General features: G+C 36.6%; 2 protein-coding genes across 5 annotated transcripts in view; one reads left to right on the top strand and one right to left on the bottom strand.

Moving 5' to 3' along the window:
• The window catches only part of ST7 (suppression of tumorigenicity 7), a 262,181-nt gene that overhangs the window by 204,993 nt on the left and 37,677 nt on the right, over nucleotides 1–19,511 (bottom strand). The window lies entirely within an intron of this gene.
• LOC308622248 (geranylgeranyl transferase type-2 subunit beta-like) lies at nucleotides 1,171–2,601 on the top strand. The gene has a single exon (XM_081243548.1). The coding sequence runs from the start codon at nucleotides 1,176–1,178 to the stop codon at nucleotides 2,169–2,171; it is 996 nt and encodes a 331-aa protein (XP_081099674.1). The 5' UTR covers nucleotides 1,171–1,175; the 3' UTR covers nucleotides 2,172–2,601.

Raw genomic sequence — 19,511 nt, 5'->3', positions numbered from 1 at the left:
ATTAGGTCTCACTTGCCAGCAATCTGGACACATATGACAACCTCTGACTCCTATTAAGGTTTCTATAACCTCTGGATGCCTGAGGTATTTCTAAACACTTCAGAAGGTTGGGATCCATGTGGCTAAAGACCCATCTTTGACAAAACAGATGCCAAAATTTTAGTTTGCTCCCATTCTCTCCTCTGGGCAGCTGGCATGAACTCAGAGAATGAAGACAAATATTAATGGCCTGCCTAAGGAAAACATAATGAAAGAAAATGAAGGAAGAATAAAACTGACTGATGTCCTCCATGCCCCTTCAAAAAAATCACATAATACATTCCAAAACCAAAGTGATCTTTGGCTTACCAATTATGTCTAATTATGCATGCCTGCGACCCTGCCTGCCTGTGACCCTGCCCTTCCATTAGTAAAGCGAGTACTGTTAATTTCAGGATAAAATTAGCAATGAAAGAAGAGATCAGTATTCAAAATAATTTAGTGGTCAAAATAATTATTGTTAAATTAGAATGTTGCTGATAAAGAAAGATAATAGTGAAAATCTTAAAGTAAGTCAACAGTAATTTTTAGAAGAAACCCCATTCATAAATTGACTCAACTACTTCCTGAAAGCCTACTGTTCTGCACTCTAGGGATACAGCCATGAACAAACTCTCTCCTCTTTGGAGCTTATATTCTAGAGTGTGAGACGGACAAACAAATATGTAATATATCAAGTGGTTGTATGTGTTATAAAGAAAAATAAGAGGAATTAACGAGGAGTGATTGAATGGGAGGGTTATTTTAGGTAAAACTGTCAGATGATGTCACCCTAAAAAGATGACATTTCAACAAAGACCTGCAAAAACCGAGAGGAAACCACATGGGGGAAAGAGCTTTCCAGAAAAACAAAATAAAATACATCTATTCTTGAATATTCAAGACTCAGTTTTCTGCTGGAAGATATCCCCTTTAGTGCTATGATGCTGTCATTAGTACAAAAGTGGTTGTGCTGAACTGAAATAAATTCTCTTTTCTAATGCAAAAGAATTCACTCTTCCATGAACTGAAAACATGTGTGTTCTTTTCTTCAAAGTTTAATAGACTAAATATACCTATATTTGCAAATATGTAAATGTTTATAAAAATCACCATAGAAGACAATACTCAAAATAGCTTCCGCTTCGGTCTCAGACATGGGCACACCGCAGAAGGATGTTATTATCAAGTCAGATGCACCCGACACCCTATTAGTGGAGAAGCATGCAGATTATATAGCATCCTATGGCTCACAGAAAGATGACTACGAATACTGCATGTCTGAATATTTGAGAATGAGTGGCATCTATTGGGGTCTGACCATAATGGATCTCATAGGACAGCTACATCGCATGAATAGAGAAGAAATTCTGACATTTATTAAGTCTTGTCAACACGAGTGTGGTGGAGTAAGTGCTAGTATTGGACACGATCCTCATCTTTTGTACACTCTTAGTGCTGTCCAGATTCTTACTCTCTATGATAGTATTAATGTTATTGATGTAAACAAAGTTGTGGAATATGTTCAGAGCCTACAGAAAGAAGATGGTTCTTTCGCTGGAGATATTTGGGGAGAAATCGACACAAGATTCTCTTTTTGTGCGGTGGCAACTTTGGCTCTATTGGGGAAGCTGGATGCTATTAATGTGGAAAAGGCAATCGAATTTGTTTTATCATGTATGAACTTTGATGGTGGATTTGGTTGCAGGCCAGGTTCTGAATCCCATGCTGGGCAGATCTATTGTTGCCCAGGATTCCTGGCTATTACTAGTCAGTTGCATCGAGTAAATTCTGATTTACTTGGTTGGTGGCTTTGTGAACAACAGCTTCCATCAGGTGGACTCAATGGAAGGCCAGAGAAGTTACCAGATGTATGCTATTCTCGGTGGGTGTTGGCTTCCCTAAAGATAATTGGAAGGCTTCATTGGATTGACAGAGAGAAACTGCGCAGTTTCATCTTAGCATGTCAAGATGAAGAAACGGGAGGATTTGTGGACAGGCCAGGAGATATGGTAGATCCCTTTCATACTCTATTTGGAATTGCCGGATTGTCACTTTTGGGAGAAGAACAGATTAAACCTGTTAGCCCTGTTTTTTGCATGCCTGAAGAAATACTTCGGAGAGTGAATGTTCAGCCTGAACTAGTGAGCTAGATTAGATCCCTTGATGCAAAAGTTGCTTAGTGTAGTTTTACTCTTTTAACATTTCAGTATTTGAAGTGCTTAACAAACTTAATGGCTGCCATGTTAATATTTTGTACATGAATTGTGTTTATTTTAATAAATTATACAATTATACATATTGTAAATTAGAGACCTTTATTGTATCTTCAGCTTTCTGTTTTCTTCTGGAATGCTGTTATTCTGAGCGTAATATTTTGTTTATGCTTCAGTGTATTTATCTTGTTTGTCTCCGTAACAGCAAACTGAGTTGAACTCTATTTAGCTGATGAAGTCTTGTGTTCTGATTTTCCCATGTACTCCCTTGATATGTTATATATAACTATAGTTAATATAAAGTGGTCTTTGTCAATGAGAATGTTAACTGATGAAGAATTGATGAACCCCATAGGAATTAAAAAATAATAAATGGCTGAAATTTGGGAATAAAAAAAAATAGCTTCCTACCACATCAGACAACTAGCTTAATAAATGTTATCTCTATTAGTGTGGTAAGAACTTAAACCACATATTCTCTTCAGAGTACATACAAGACCTAGTTTTAAAAGTGTCATATCTGGAATTTCTCTGGAGCTGTATCCTTTGTTCACATTAAATCTTTATTTTCTTACTATTCCTCTTGATGTGTATTTAGCATGTTAAAGTTGTGTGTATTTTAAAATACCACCTATGCATTTATAAAGTATTACTTCAAAACAACAAAGAAGTGTTTTAATGGCAATACATAAACTACAGAAAAATGAAAAAAATATCAATGATTCTGTTCTTTGGGAAAAAAGTACAAATATATAATTAAAAACAAATTCATAGTAAAGCTCCCTGGTAGGATTATAGAAATTTGATTTCTTTGTATATGTCTATAAAATGTAGTCCTTTCTGCTTCAACATAGTATCACACATACAGTGAGCCTTCTAACAGGTAATTATATTCTATTTCAGAGCCCTGGAATGAAATTCTGGTACACTAATGTTATAAGGAAAAGAAATTCAAAATCCAGAGAGAGCGAGAGAGAAGGAGTGAAAGAGATACTACTATACTAGTTGCTTTAAAGGAACTCTAAAATAGGAAATATGGACTTATAGAAAAAACATATTTGGGTATTTGGGATAATTAATTACTTTTAAATGTTTTAGCTTCAAAATATATTTACCACAGAAGTCCTTTACATAGCAAGTGCCTAAAAATGGCATTTTATTAACAATTTCACAAAAAATTTGATTTTCTCACCATAATTAGCTATCTTGCCAAAGATCCATCCATAGATCAAAAGGGATCATTTATAAAGAACATGTAAATAATGCTTAATTTAAACACACACTGGGATTCTGTCATTATTCGGGGTATGGAAAGTAGGTCCCTGCCCTGGTGGAAAAATCTTCCAAAGTCTTAGTTGTTTAGTTTAAGAGGAATCTGTTAGAAAACAGTGTTACTGTTACCCAAAAGTTCTAAGTTACGGTAATATAATTTTGAATTACCTGCACAAGTTTTGGGCAAAGATCCATGTCCATATCTCCTTACCACCACCTTACCTCCCAACCCCACCTTCACCCCATCCAATCTAAAGGAAGCCCCCACTTAATCATCAAGAAACACCACCCCTGGTTAACTTCACCTTAACTTTATTCTTGTACCAACTTACCACTCAGTGAAACTAGAAACTGAGAACAAGCCTAAGCAGTTTAAAAAAGGAAGAGGTCAGTTACACTCAGAAAATTTAGGATAAAAACTGAAATTGTCCAATTCACTTCACTACATCAACTGCATCTAAAAGATCAGGCCACACACATGCACAAGAAAACACCAACACAATGGCAAAAACGGTTTACAATCTCTGTAGACTGTGTTTATATTTTATTCTCTCTGTGGCATAATCTGAACTCAGATATTTGTATTCTAAACCTTCTGGCCCAGAGGGTAGAAATGTGGATTAAATATGGGTTGCAGTTTATTTTAAGTCTGTTTGAGTAGGACCCAAACTGAAATAGAAGAAACAACAAGGGTATGTCTGAGAAATTCCCTTAAGTACTTATCCTAAATTAATCACAATTTGTGTACAACAAATTCATACATGCTCAGGAATAAATTCATGCATAATAATTTTTAAAATACATTTATTTACAAACATAACCAATGTAATTTTTAAAATACTAATTCAAAATAGTATATTTTAAGTAATTCTACATGGCTGGAAAGTATTTTAAATTTAATTTTACCTGTATAATCCATAATGAAGCAACAGGCAGGGAACTGAGTATTTTCCAAAGTAAAACTCTATCAGACACAAAATGAAACAGCTCCCTAGACAGGCAAACCACTCTGGGGAAAGCCTCCTGCCACGTGACATTGAGCACACACACTTCTGCTTATCTCGATTCAAGCTGCAACGGTCATGGCTCTGCTCTCCTTTGCCTGTTCTTTTAAAGCCATCCTTAGAAAAGTGTTTCTTAGAAAAGAACTATTATTTCTTCTCATTTCATTCCTGTAGTATTAGTTTAAAACTAAGGAAAAAATAAATTCTCTTCTTTCTCTAAGTGAAAAGAACACAAGATATCTATACTTCATCCTAGTACTCAGTGTTAAAAAACCCACATAACCTGAAATGAATCAGCATCCAAATTTTTAGGAAAAATATTGTCATTATGTTCATTCCTTTGATACTTTGCACATGTGATCAATTTGAAACATTTGATTTGTAAATAAACCTAATACAGGTGATGGAAGAACTATCCTTTAAAGCATATCTAAAACCTTTAACTCATTTGTCTGAGTCCTGAAACAGACATCAGATGGAAAGGACATATGGTCATTCCTGAGACAGACTGTATCTGATGTAATCTTTAATGTCACACTGTCACATGCATTGAGCCATCTTTTCCTTCACTGTCAATTGTTTTGATCTTGAGTGTGTCCTGGCTAAAGAAACCTTAAGAATGGTTACTTCATCTTGATACAACAATTCTTTAGACCTTGCCCAGAGACAAGATATAAATAAATTTTTTAATTTTTTATCGGCTTTCTTTTTTTTTCAGCAACCTGAACAGTTGGACAATTTCCAATTTAGAGACATATTAATGCTCCCTTAAACTGCAGCTACTTTGAGAAAGATAAGGTATTGGTGTTTTGAGTGGTTTTACTGGAGTAGTGGGATGTTTTGTTTTGCTTTTATTTTTCTACTTTCCTTTCCATTGAATAAGTTTCTCCATAAGATAATTACAAAGTTGACAATACTATACAATATGATTCTAATTTTCAATACAATATCAAAAGTATAAATAGTATAGAAATCTAAACATTCTGGGCTCAAAATCATCTATAATTTTATGAAATAAGTGAGAAAGCATCATTACATTCAGCCATCTAGTCAATGCTTCATTACCATAAGCAGATCCCATTACACTGCCATTCTGCTAACAGTCAAAAGCTGTTAATTCCCATCAACCTCACCTGTCATTGTTGCTAAGCAACCTTGTCTCACTTCTCTGGCTTTAATTCTCTTTGTCTCAATCTAGGGTACTGGCTGGGGAGCCTTCCATGAGCTATAAAAATTTGATATACTTTCTTCCTGGTAATTAAAATGTGCAAATGGTTAAAACATTAATGCCATGATTGTTTTAAAATGGTATGCTTAAAATGCCTAATAATAACTGTCTTAATTTCCACGCATCTTACATGTGTGTGGCAACACTGATAGCCATTATCAGATGTCACATGAAATGACGTTTTAAGCCTTTCACAATTTAGTACTGTTAGCATGGATTTTTAAAGTTCTTTAATTATTTGAGCAGCATTATTGTAAGAGCAATTGTTTTATTTTTATCTTTTATATTTTATTTATAACTCTTAAGTCACAGATATTTTAAGGAAATGCATTTTATTAACAAAATGAGAACATAATGAAAAATCCAAATTAGAAAGTAGAAGATAGATGGATAGATGGGTAGATAGCTATAAAACCTACAATACAGTTAAGTGATTTGCCACACCTCAGAAAGCCAGCAGAGTGGTTGAGAGGCAGGCCCTGTGTCAGACAGAGAAGGTTTAAGCCACAGCTTAGCCACTTCTTAGCTGGATGATCTTAAGCAAGTTTTTAAATCTCTCTTGACTTCAATTGCCTCATAAGTTAAGTGACAAAGCGCCTAGATCAATGCCTGGGATGTGATAACAGCTAATATGTAAACAGCACTTAATGTGGACCAGGCACTGTTCTAACTCATAGATTAATAACTTACTTAACCCTCACAACAACCCTGGGAGGTATTATCTTCATTTTATAAGCAAGGAAACTGAGGCATGGAGGGTATGTAACTTAACTGAGGTCACACACTATACATAACAGAGCCAGGATTTAACCCAAGTGGTGTCGTTCAGAGTCCTGTGCCTAACGACTACACACACTGCCTCCATAGAGCAGGTGATCAATAAATGGAAGCAGAACAAGAAAAATTGTTTCCCAAAACTAGGTTCATTCTTTCCAACCCTGCAGTTTGCCAGATATTCTAATAAGCCATGTATTAATAAAAATTCAGAGTTTATAAAAATACTTTTTATAATCCATCTTCAATTCCAACATGCAGAAAAATTAAACAGATAACCAGAATGAAAGGGACAAGGCGTACAGTCACTGTGAGAGCTTAAAATGAGAGTTGCATTAGCCAGTTAGGCAGAAGTAAGTACTCAAGTGCAGAAAGCTATAACCATAAAAGGACCTGTACTATGTACTACCTGCACACTCCTAGCAACCACTATGTCCCTCCCTTTCTACTTTTCAGTTTCCAAATGTCACAGTAGATACTACTTGTCTGGCCTCTAAAGAGTCTGAGCAGGTTCCTCTGACTGCAACTTCAAAGCTCACTCAGGAGGAGAGCACCTTCAACTAGACGCCCCTGCCTTCCTCCCCAGGAATCTCCTCTTGCCTCATCTCACCCTTGGCAAAGGAGACTCGCTAGTATGTCTAGAGGCACCCCTCGGACACAGAAACAATCACATCACGGTCCGCTCCAAAATGTACTTACAAGTCATGGGAGTCAGAGGTCCTTTGCAGGTCACCTGTTCCAGCCTACAGCCCAGGGACCACTGTCCTAAGTGTAACTTACTGACTCAGGAGCAGCCCATGCTGCACCCCCAAACCGCATCCCAGATTCATGCTACAGTTTACCCCTTCACAGTCCAAGCCGGAAGAAGCATAGTTACTGAATCAACAGACCTGGGGTCTAGCCTCTACACTGCCACTCATTACCTCTCTGGTCTGGGATAAGTCCTGGAACCCTCACAGGTGTCTATTCCCAATAGGCAAAATGAGGAGGTTGAACTGGATGACCCCTAAAATCCAGCTCAAATCCAATGATACAGGATTCTACTTTAAACCAATTACAGCTGGATGAGAAAACTCAAGTAACTCCCAGCAGGGAGCGCTTCCTCCTCCTCCAGCCCACAGCATCCCCTCCTCCACGCTGACAGGGCTTTGGGAACAGCCCCACCTCAAGGGTGGGAAGCCAGGGAGCCAGCAGGTATTGTCCAAATCCAGTGCATTCACGCTGAATGGCTGACTCCTCCAACTGTTCAGGCACTGTTCCTCCCTAGACAGGCCCCAGTAACTCAGCCTAGGGGTGAACAGACAAATACAAACATTCATGAAACACAGCAGAAATAACTGTTGGAGGCCAAGCCTACTGGAGAGTTCATGCCCTGGTGGGTCATACCTCTTAGGACAACAAGGCCTGGGTGCCAGCGATAAAGCTTCTGAAGGTGACCCCTCCTTCCAAAACATGATTGAGACAGCCTGGACAGGGAGTGCCAAGTTTTCTGTAGATGACAGCTCAGACTGAGACACACCTCCTCTCTTTCTCCGCCATGGCTTTCCTATCTGGAGTAGTTCTTGGTGTGGGAGTCCATAGCCCTTTACCCTCCTCAGAAAAGGAGAATGTACCATAAAACCATTTACCATAATTTTACCATAGTATCTTACATTGTATTTCAAACCCATACAATAACTCACTTTATTGCACATTTTAAAACCCCAAGTCCAGGATTGGATTAAAAATGCTTACCCTGTTACTCCAGAAATGATAATATGGGGTTTTCCCTCCAGTCTCTATTCTCACCCTCCTCACCAACAAGTCAGTTACATCAAAATGCCTTAATGGTATGCTTCATCCCAACTTCCCTTTACTCTAAGTCAGAACAAAGGTTACCTAAGAAGTTGATGCTCACCCATGCTTCTTACCACCCACTCCAGCCTGCATCCACCTCAGTATTTCCTTTTCATGTTCTGTCATCCTTCACTGGTTTTGCTTACTGAGCTGCACAATTACCACATGGCCTATTCCATAATGTGAGAAGACTCCACTGCAAAAAGGGTTCTCTGACTGAAGAAGATTCTAACAGCATGAGCCCATCCCCTCCCATGAGTGAGCTCTCCATACCTCAAAACGTTTAAGTAAGCTAAGACAGAGAAGCATCAAGCACCAACCAGATAACAAAACAGCCCTATGCGTAAGACAGGGACTGGTTAACTCAATACCATGGCCCAGACCAGTGCTATACATTCTCCAAGACAAAATTAAGAACCATCCTCACCAAGCACAAAAGCACAATTATGACCAAAGGCAAGCTGAAACCTGAGAGAAGATCTGCTTTACCCAACTCCAAACCTTCAGATAGGCTTATTTCTAGATAGACAACACCTGTTTGCTATGCTTGAAAAGAATGGTGGCAGAATCCAAAGCCCTCAGTAGCTGTAAAACTCAGACCTCTTATAAAGTAGCAGGGCCACTCCTTTCTTACACGAGCCCCAAGAGAACTGACATCAAGTGAACACAGATGGGGGGGAATAACTTTTATAAGAGGTGGAATACCACTGATGTTTTTATTCTATCAAAAGATTACTGTAGGGCTGCCCTGGTGGCACAGTGGTTAAGAATCTGCCTGCCAATGCAGGGGACACGTGTTCGATCCCTGGTCCAGGAAGATCCCACATACTGCGGAGCAACTAAGCCCGTGTGCCACAACTACTGAGCCTGTGCTCTAGAGCCCGGGAGCCACAACTACTGAGCCCGCGTGCTGCAACTACTGAAGCCCGTGCGCCTAGAGCCCGTGCTCCACAACAAGAGAAGCCACCGCAATGAGAAGCCCAGGCACTGCAACAAAGAGTAGCCTCCGCTCGCCGCAACTAGAGAAACCTCGTGCACAGCAATGAAGACCCAACACAGCCAAAAATAAATAAATAAATAAAATAAACTTTAAAAAAAAGATTGCTGTAAAACGAGACATTGGCTTAAATGTTTAAGGCTAACCAAGGAAAAAGAATAACCATCAACTAACCTTGATGTAAAATTAAGTCATGAAAAACATAACTAACATTATTAAAATGTCTGGTAAAAACATGAAAGACTAAGATTTTCTGCCCACAAATATGAATCTAACATAAATGTTTGTTAATTTTACACTTTGAAAGTGAGGGTCATTTTATATATATTTGAATCAAAGTTCTAGTGGAAAGATCACAAGCAAAATCCAGGTTTCTACAACAAACAGAGAGGTACCCAAGCCAAACATATCCTTCTGTAGAAAGCTTCTTTAGAAAAACCACAGACCTTCCTGTGTGGTTTTGGTCTGTTCACCTGGCTGGCAAAAGGAACCACGGGAAAATAAGCAAAGGAAGTCATGAAAAACAGTCATGAATGGACTACTGTGGGTTGTCCCTGAGGCAAAAAAACAGTGGAGAATCCTTCAAGAAATGTAGTAGCATTCAGCTAGAGTTTTTGGTAAGCAAAGAAAGCCACAAATTTGCATGGTACTCCAAAACATAAAATAATACTGATGTTTTAACAGGGGCCGGCACTCTTTCTACAAAGGACCAAACAGTAAATATTTTAGATACTGTGGGACCATCCAGCCTCTCTCACAACTACTCAATTCTGCCATTATAGTGCAAAAGTTACCACAAACAACACATAAACAAATGAGTATATGTAGCTGTGTTCCCATAAAACTTTATTTTTAGACTGTGAAACTGGATTTCTTATCATTTTCATGTATCATGAAATATTTTTCTTCTTTTGATTTTTTTAAACCACTTAAAATATTTTTTTAAAAAACACTGTTAGCTTGCAGAAACAGGTGGCCCTCAGACTATAGTCTGCCAGGCCTGTTCTATCATCTTTAGCTGATTTGACCTTTCTCTGGAAGAACTCTGATTTTCAATTAGGTCTCTGCCATTAACAAAACTCACAAAGGTAATGGATTCCATCAACAACTGCTTGACTGATCAGGGCTGGAAATTTAAGAAAATTTGTACCCCAATTCCCTTGTTTTTTAATGATTATGAGCAACACCTAGTCTTGATAGCCCACACTACCTGTTCACTCCCTATCATGTTAGAGTTAGTAGTAAATGCTGAATCAACTTGTGAGAAATCAACTACTTTAACAGTGTAACAAAAACATTTCCAACCCACATACATCTATAGCCCTCAAAAATTCTATAAAAATGGAAATCATTAAGACCTCCAAATCTCCTCAATTATACGATAAGCCAGGAAGTTTTATACAAAGTACACTCATAGTATAAAACACAAGTAACAGCTAGTTTAGTATGAGAAAATCTAACCCCATTCACCAACAGTAGCTGAAAGAGAACTCCTGAGAAACAAGAAACTTAGATTTCAAGCCTAAATGCATAGTCAACTACTTCAGGTAGCCATTTCACAACAGTACCTCATTTTTATGAAATTAAGAAATAGGTTTAGATTATTTCTGTGGTCTTTTCTAGCTCTAAAATGCTTGTAACGAGCTACACTAATTATGATATCTGATGTAGCTCACTGGGAGTTTCAGCAATTTTCACTTTTCATTATCCTTCAGATAAGAAGCAGATAATTTCTTCTCTGCTCTTTTATCTCTGGCTTTTTGAAAGGCCAATGAAAATATATTTCTGATTAGGACAATTGCTGCCTCCTTAGAAATATCCAGTCTTAACACAGATGTAAGTGATTCAAGAGAAAATGTAATGTAGTATGATACTTGGAAGATGCTTCTAGAGACAGATATTTTTGTCTGCTGCAACTATAAAATACAAATTGTGGAGCCTCCTCATAACAAAAGCACACAATCATCCTTTAGCTACCACAGAAATGTGTCTTTAAAATTGCTTCATTTTTCTACAGTAATCACATCCTTACTCTATACAAACCACACTGCAGTCTGCCTCTAGAATCAAGCAGACCTGCATTTTGTCCCTGCCACTGCTACTTGTAAACTGAAAGGTTCTCACCTCCAATTCTCATTTTCCCCATCTGTGGAATAGGAATGCTGTTCTTGGTAGCAATGTAAATGATATATTCATAATTGTGTATAAATATTGATGTCTTCTGGAAGACATCTGCAATACACTGTTAGGTTTAAAAAATAACTTGCAGGGCTTCCCTGGTGGCGCAGTGGTTGAGAGTACGCCTGCCGATGCGGGGGACACGGGTTCGTGCCCCGGTCCGGGAGGATCCCACATGCCGCGGAGCGGCTGGGCCCGTGAGCCATGGCCGCTGAGCCTGCCTGTCCGGAGCCTGTGCTCCGCAATGGGAGAGGCCACAACAGCAAGAGGCCCGCGTACAGCAAAAAGAAAAAATAAATAAATAAAAAATAAATAAATAAAATAACTTGCAAAGCAATAGGAATAATAAGATAACACTTTAGAGGGCTTTTTTTTTTTTTTTTGAAAAGCATACAGTGGGGAAAAAGGAAGGAAATTCTGACACATGCTACAATATGGATGAATCTTGAGGACATTATCTAAGTGAAATAAGCCAGTCATGGAAAGACAAATACTGTATCATTCCACTTACATGCAGTATCTACAGTAAGTCATAGAGAAAGTAGAAGGGTGGTTGCCTGAGGCTGGGAGGAAAGGAAAGAGGAATTGTAATGGGCATAGCACTTCAGCAAGATGAAAAAAAGTTCTGGAGAACAGTTGCACAACAATGTGAATGTACTTAACACTACTGAACTGTACACTTAAAAACTAGTTAAGATGGGGCTTCCCTAGTGGCGCAGTGGTTGAGAGTCCGCCTGCCAGTGCAGGGCACACGGGTTCGTGCCCCGGTCCAGGAAGATCCCACATGCCACAGAGCGGCTTGGCCAGTGAGCCATGGCCGCTGAGCCTGCGCGTCCGGAGCCTGTGCTCCACAACGGGAGAGGCCACAACAGTGAGAGGCCCACGTACCGCAAAAAAAAAAAAAAAAAAAAAAAAAAAAACCTAGTTAAGATGGTAAATTTTACATTATGTACATTTTACCACAATTTAAAATTTTCAATAAATTTTTAAATAAAATAAAATTTAAGACACTTTAAAAAAGCATAGAGTGGATACGTTGGCAGTAAAACTACTGATGATTTTTACTTTCTACTTTATATGATTTGTCACTGTTGCAAAAGTAGAATGAGTTCACTATGGAAAACATTCAACTCAGAAAAAAAAAGAAAAAAGGTATTTTCATTTTATATGTAAATAAGCCTAAAAGCCTAAAAGCCATAAAAATCTCCAGCGAAGGGTCCAGTTAGCCTTTTTTTTTAAATGAGGTATAGCTGATTTACAATGTTGTGTTAGTTTCAGGTGTACAGCAAAGTGATTCAGTTTTATATATATATATGTGTATATATATATATATATATGTATATATATATATATATATATATTCTTTTTCAGATTCTTTTCCATTATAGTTATTACAAGATAAAAGAAAAATCCAGGCCAATATCACTGATGAACATAGATGCAAAAATCCTCAACAAAATACTAGCAAGCCGAATCCAACAATACATTAAAAGGATCATACACCATGATGAAGTGGGATTTATCCAAGGGATGCAAGGATTTTTCAATATCCGCAAATCAATCAATGTGATACACCACATTAACAAACGGAAGAATAAAAACCATATGATCATTTCAATAGATGCAGAAAAAGCTTTTGATAAAATTCAACATCTATTTATGATGAAAAAAAAAAAACTCTCCAGAAAGTAAGCACAGAGGGAACATACCTCAACATAATAAAGACCATATATGACAAACCCACAGCTAACACACTCAATGGTGAAAAGCTGAAAGCATTTCCTCTAAGATCAGGAACAAGACAAGGATGACCATTCTCGCCACTTTTATTCAACATAGTATTGGAAGTCCTAACTACCACAATCAGAAAAAGAAATAAAAGGAATCCAAATTGGAAAAGGAAGAAGTAAAACTGTCAGTGTTTGCAGATGACATGATACTATACATAGAAAACCGTAAAGATGCCATCAGAAAACTACTAGAGCTCATCAATGAATTTGGTAAAGTTGCAGGATACAATATTAATACACAGAAATCTCTTGCATTCCTATACACAAACAACAAAAGATCAGAAAGAGAAATTAAGGAAACAATTCCATTTACCATTGCAACAAAAAGAATAAAATACCTAGAAATAAATCTATCTAAGGAGGCAAAAGACCTAAATGTCCATCAACAGATGAATGGATAAAGAAGATGTGATAGATATAAATATAGATAGATAACATAGAGATATATAGATCTAGATCTAGATATATATATATAGATATACCTAGATCTATAGACATATATAGATATATAGATATAATGGAATATTACTCAGCCACAAAAAGGATGAAATAATGCCATTTGCAGCAACATGGGTGGACCTAGGGATTATCAGACAAGTGAAGTAAGTCAGAGAAAGACAAATATTATATGATATCACTTATATGTGGAATCTAAAAAAATGATACAAATGAACTTATTTACAAAACAGAAAAAGACTCACAGACATAGGAAACAAACTTATGGTTACCAAAGGTGAAAGGGAGGGGGAGGGAAAAATTAGGAGTTTAGGATTAACAGATACACATGACTATACATAAAATAGATAAACAACAAGGACCTACTATATGGCACAGGGAACTATATTCAATTAGTCCTGAAATACATTAAAATTACATACTGTCACCAGGAACTATACATATAATTAGGGTCAGAATGGCTAAAAGAATGATAAAGGATTGGTAAAAAGGAAGTATATTTCTGTTCTTAAATTTGTAGGGAAATACTACTTTAAATGGCATTTATGCAAGTTTGTTTAAATTTTTAATTTGAATAAAACAGCATATAAAGAATAAAAATTTCATTCTTAACTCTAGTGCCTAGCAATGCTTGTTGAATGAATAAGTGGACACACTTGAATAGAAACCAACTCCTTGAATCTCAGTAAATGTACAAACCATTCAGAATAGATAATTATATTACACTGCTACCAACTGGTGGCAGCATCCCTAAAACACAAGGACAATAACTAGGAAAGGAAAGAGTTCATTCTGAAACTTTAAAAGATATAAGAGGGTGACAGACTTGTAACAACTTTTCTCCTTTGAAAACTTTACTATTTCCAATAAAATATGGACACTGTCCTTTAAAAAGGCAGTGTCCTTATTTTATTGGACTCTGCTATAAACAGCATAAATAGCCTCAACTCTGCTATCAATCAACTATGAAAAAGATATGAGGTGGAAAAATTACTTGGAATTAGAGCAAGATTGAATTTGAATTCTACTTTAGGCAACAATGTACCTCAAGTTTTCTCAGATATGAAATATGTGAACCTCTCAGAAACCTATTACCCATATTTCATGTGTGAGAGCATCTAAATGGCAAAATGTCAGGAGTTAATATTATTTATTATTAATAATTAAATTATTATTAGTGACTTTTTCTTAAATAATAAAACATCTCTGAAACATTTATATTTATGATCCATGTACTTGTTCATATATCAGCTTTCTAATATGTTAAATGCCTAAAGATAAAAAAAAAACAAATATCTGTCCTTTGACTGAGTCATTCTTTATATGGTACTCCATCTTCTCGATTCAATTCAGATTTTTTTCCCAGGACTTTTTTTTAGCAGAAACATGCCCTACATACTTTTCATGAGCATAATTTATTTTTAAATTTATGTCTGGGAATTCAGCATACTGTATCTTAAAACAGTGCTTCACGTTAGTCATTACTTCCACAGCCCATCAGCACATAGACAGGAAGTGTAATATGCAAAGAAGGAACTGAATCTCATGGAGTCTATCAGAAATGTCCCTTAGCGTTTCATAAAAATCTGATACATATATCGTGAAAACTAGAAATGTTTTTATGTTAATGGTAACAACCAATGTAAAGACAAAGAGGAAAAGCAGGGACCATTTATGACTCATTACCACAGGAGACAATTGAGGGTGAAGTAGATTGAAACTGGGACTAGACTCAGGATCAACAGCTTTTAGATTTTCCACTCTGTACAATGTTAAAATAATATTACATTTTATATTTATATAATATGAATTACTAACATCAAAAATCTGCCCTCATAATGAACCATAAGTAAATAATGATCAAATAAAATGGGAGAAATTTTAAGTTATTTTGTCAATATTATAGTGTATTAACAAATACCTTCTGCTTCAGTGAAATTAGATTCAACAGACCTATGTCTGGGCATTTCATTGAGAATGCACATTCTAGGAATGTGTGTATGTTTCTTTAAAAAAATATGTATACACTGAGGATAGACGATGTAACAATGAACAAAATACAGAGGCCAGTGAATTCCAGACATTATACAAGAGCAAAACACTTAAACAGCCATGTTTTAAAAATATCTAAAGAAATTTAAAATGTATTAGGTTCCCACATACCATTTACCTAAAATACTCCTAATTATACTTGAATCAAGTCTTCCTAGAAATGTAAGTATTATAAATGTTTTCTTCTATCCAAAATAGACCATGAAAAATGTCATCTTTTTAATTGTTTACTGTAACTTACACATTTTTTTAAATTAAGTACTCTCTTTAAGTTATTCTAAAGCATTACAAGATAAAAATAAAGGCTCATAGAGAGTTCTTAACACCGGACATAAAACGTTAAAAGTACACTAAATGTAAAATGTGAGTATAAAAAAGAAAAAATGTTTTATTTCTATAATCAAAAGTCTATTTTCAGATACTCATCAACTACAATCAATGCCTATTCAAAGACAGATTTCTTAAAGGTGAATACATTATTTAGGTCATTTGGGCGATAGTGCAATGACAACGTCTACATTTTTCTCCCTGAGAACAAGAACTTGGTTACGTAAGTCCTCTAGATGCACTCAAAGAATTAGGGGAAAAGTATGTGGGAGGCATGAAGCTTTTGAATTTGGAGTTAATGCCTGAGGACTGAGGCTTTTTTCCTTTTTTGGTAAAATGCAAATGTATTTGTATGAATTGTGACAAAAAATATAACTGTAGAAATTATGTAATATTATCCTAGGAATGCTTGTTTTACATTTTCAACCAAAGAACAGGTTTTCAAAGAAAAACAAAGACAAGAACTAACATTTATTGAATTCTTTAGTATGTGTTAGAGACACTGAAACACTATGATAGAAACTGTCATATATTACATTATCACAATCATTTTCTCCATCTTTGCTATAAAATCATAATGGACTCTATGTTAAAAGGCATAAAAAAGAGTCCATCAAGAGCTCTAAATTATTAAAATGCCTATCTTACCAGAGTTTAAAAAAATTTCTATAGACTGTTCATTTCTTTTCAATATACACAACATATTTCTGACTTAAGAGATTCAACAACCTGAATATTTCATCCTTTCTCTCCAGAGACCATGGGCAACATGACAAAATGATAAAATTCTGAGCCAAATGGATATACAAAAACAAGGTCAAAGAACCCTTTAGCTATCTCCCTAGACCTCTGATTATCACTGTCCAAGAAATTATTTTCAGAACACCGGGCTTTTATCCTCCTTAATTTAACAATTTTATTGCTATATATTCAAAAGGCAATCATTTTCCATCTGGATCAAGTTATTGTGTCGTAAACATATTATCCATACTATTCAACATTCATCCACATGAATATAAAGAAACTTTGAAAAAAAGAAACAAACAAGGAACCTAAACAGAATTTAAAATAGGATACCATAAAAGTCAGTTTTCTCAATTTAAAAAGTAGACAATAGATAATGGTGGTATCATTTTGAGAGATCCCCACCTTAAATTTGTAGAAACCACTGAAAATGGAAGTGAGGTCTCTAAAGATTGTAGTCACCCTGCAAAGACACCCTCCATGTGACATGAATCAAAATAGCAGCAATTTATGACCTACAGACAACCCATTTAGAACCCCTTCCTAAGAAACATTTTTTTAAAAAAGCACATTCTAAAAAACTAATTCAGTACATTCATCTGGCACTGTAGAAAAAGAATAAGATTTTGTTATTATTGATTTGCACAATTTTTTCGTTGAAGGGATTCTACCTTTAACACACACACACACACACACACACACACACACACACACACACACACTGCAGCCCTTAGGGAACTAGCAGAAATTCTATGTACCTAATCAATTTGAAATAGGCTGCATTAAAAATAAATTATGCTATCAACTGAAGGTAATTAACAAGCTTGTAAGCATAACCAAATACTGCATAAAAACAACAATATTGCATTAGACACTTGAAATCTCCCCCCCAAAACAAATATTCTTTCTTGTTTGATCTCCAGCAAAAATTACTTTGGGAAACTTCCATGTGTAAGAAAATATATTTATAAAACATGATGTCTTTTCAGGTTTCCATATGTTTTTTTTTTTTTTTTTTTTTTTTGCGGTAGGCGGGCCTCTCACTGTTGTGGCCTCTCCCCTTGCAGAGCACAGGCTCCGGACGCGCAGGCTCAGCAGCCATGGCTCACGGGCCTAGCCGCTCTGCGGCATGTGGGATCTTCCCAGACCGGGGCACGAACCCGTGTCCCCTGCATCGGCAGGCGGACTCTCAACCACTGCGCCACCAGGGAAGCCCAGGTTTCCATATGTTTTTATTATATTTTGCCTTTAAGCAAAATAGAGACACCAGATTATATTTTGCTAGAACAAGATAAAGGTCCTGCCAAGATAAAGGTCCTGCCATTACTATGGCATTGAGGGGGAAAATAAGGAAAAGTGGTCAATATACCCCCTATATTGACATTAATGCAATTATCAGTCTACCACCCACAGTTACAAAAAAAGAAAAAAGAAACACTAACACTAGACTGTATCAGAAACGGTCTCTGGTTACTATGACAGTTACATAAGACATACCTTTTCCCAAGCTTGGCCCAGAAACATGTAGGCTGTTAACAGAGCTATGTAGGCTCTGTTAACTGCCTACATGGATGGCTTCTGAAAGCATCATTACCTGATCCCTGCAATTTTGTCACCTTTACTAACCACTAGTCCTTTCTGTAACTCACATAGATATAAAAGCCTCTCTTTCCAGCTCATTTATCAAGTGAAAGGTTCCTTTCCAGGAAAACAGACACCTGAGCTCCAGGGACCATAATAGAAAACAGCAGTAAAACCATTCAACTGACTTAGCATTGGTAGATTTCTTTTCTACTTTGTTCTTTCAGGAAGAAGGTGGCCTTTAAATTTGGAAATACATTCTATAAACACATGCATTTTCCCACATAAAACTACAAATAGTTTGACTGATTTGTCTTTTAAAGCAGAGTGGGGTGCATAGTGTTTGGGTGAGGACTCAGCTGACAATGATTAGACCTCCTGTTGCTTCCATTCCTTTGCAGCAGAACAGTTTTTCAATCATCCCTGTGGATTTTTATGCACACTAGATAAGGTTCCAGTTTCACTGCTTCTGCACTAAGCAAATGACAAATAGCCTCTTCAGTGTTTTCCAACATCAACATTTAAATGTTCTATTAATTGGTTGCTGCTGAAAAGGACTCTAGATCCACAACACCATAGGCTGCAGAATAGAAAAAAACCTCATAGCCAGAAGCTTTAGAGAATGTCTTTAAAATATGTGAGTTTTTCAGAGAAGAGATAACCCTTTGGATACTAGGATTTCTCAATTGTAATGTAACTCTTACCATCAAAAAGATCCAACAGTACTTCTCAATGAGGGCGCTATGGGTATTTTAAGCAGGATAACACTACAGTTAACATCCCTGGCCCCCAGGTATTAAAGGCCAGTGGCACTGACCAGTCACCGTGACAACACAAAGCCTACACACACATTTCCCCATGGCCCCTAGTAGGACAGCACTGCCCTCCCAACCTTAATACTGTATTTCCCTGCCGTCTTAAATTTTAAGTGACACAAAGCTCAGAATAAGCTTTTCTTAATAACTTTACTATTTTGATAGACTACAAAAGTAACTGGAGATACAAATGGAGATGATATAGGATATAGGACTAAGCCCT

The sequence above is a fragment of the Mesoplodon bidens genome, assembly GCF_964165515.1.
Source record: "Mesoplodon bidens genome assembly, chromosome: 9".
NCBI lineage: Eukaryota > Metazoa > Chordata > Mammalia > Artiodactyla > Ziphiidae > Mesoplodon > Mesoplodon bidens.
This window is presented reverse-complemented; position numbering and strand designations above follow the sequence as displayed.

Bases quoted from the DNA above. Each gene is read 5' to 3' on its own strand.
- LOC308622248 (XM_081243548.1), top strand. From the start codon at position 1,176: ATGGGCACACCGCAGAAGGATGTTATTATCAAGTCAGATGCACCCGAC.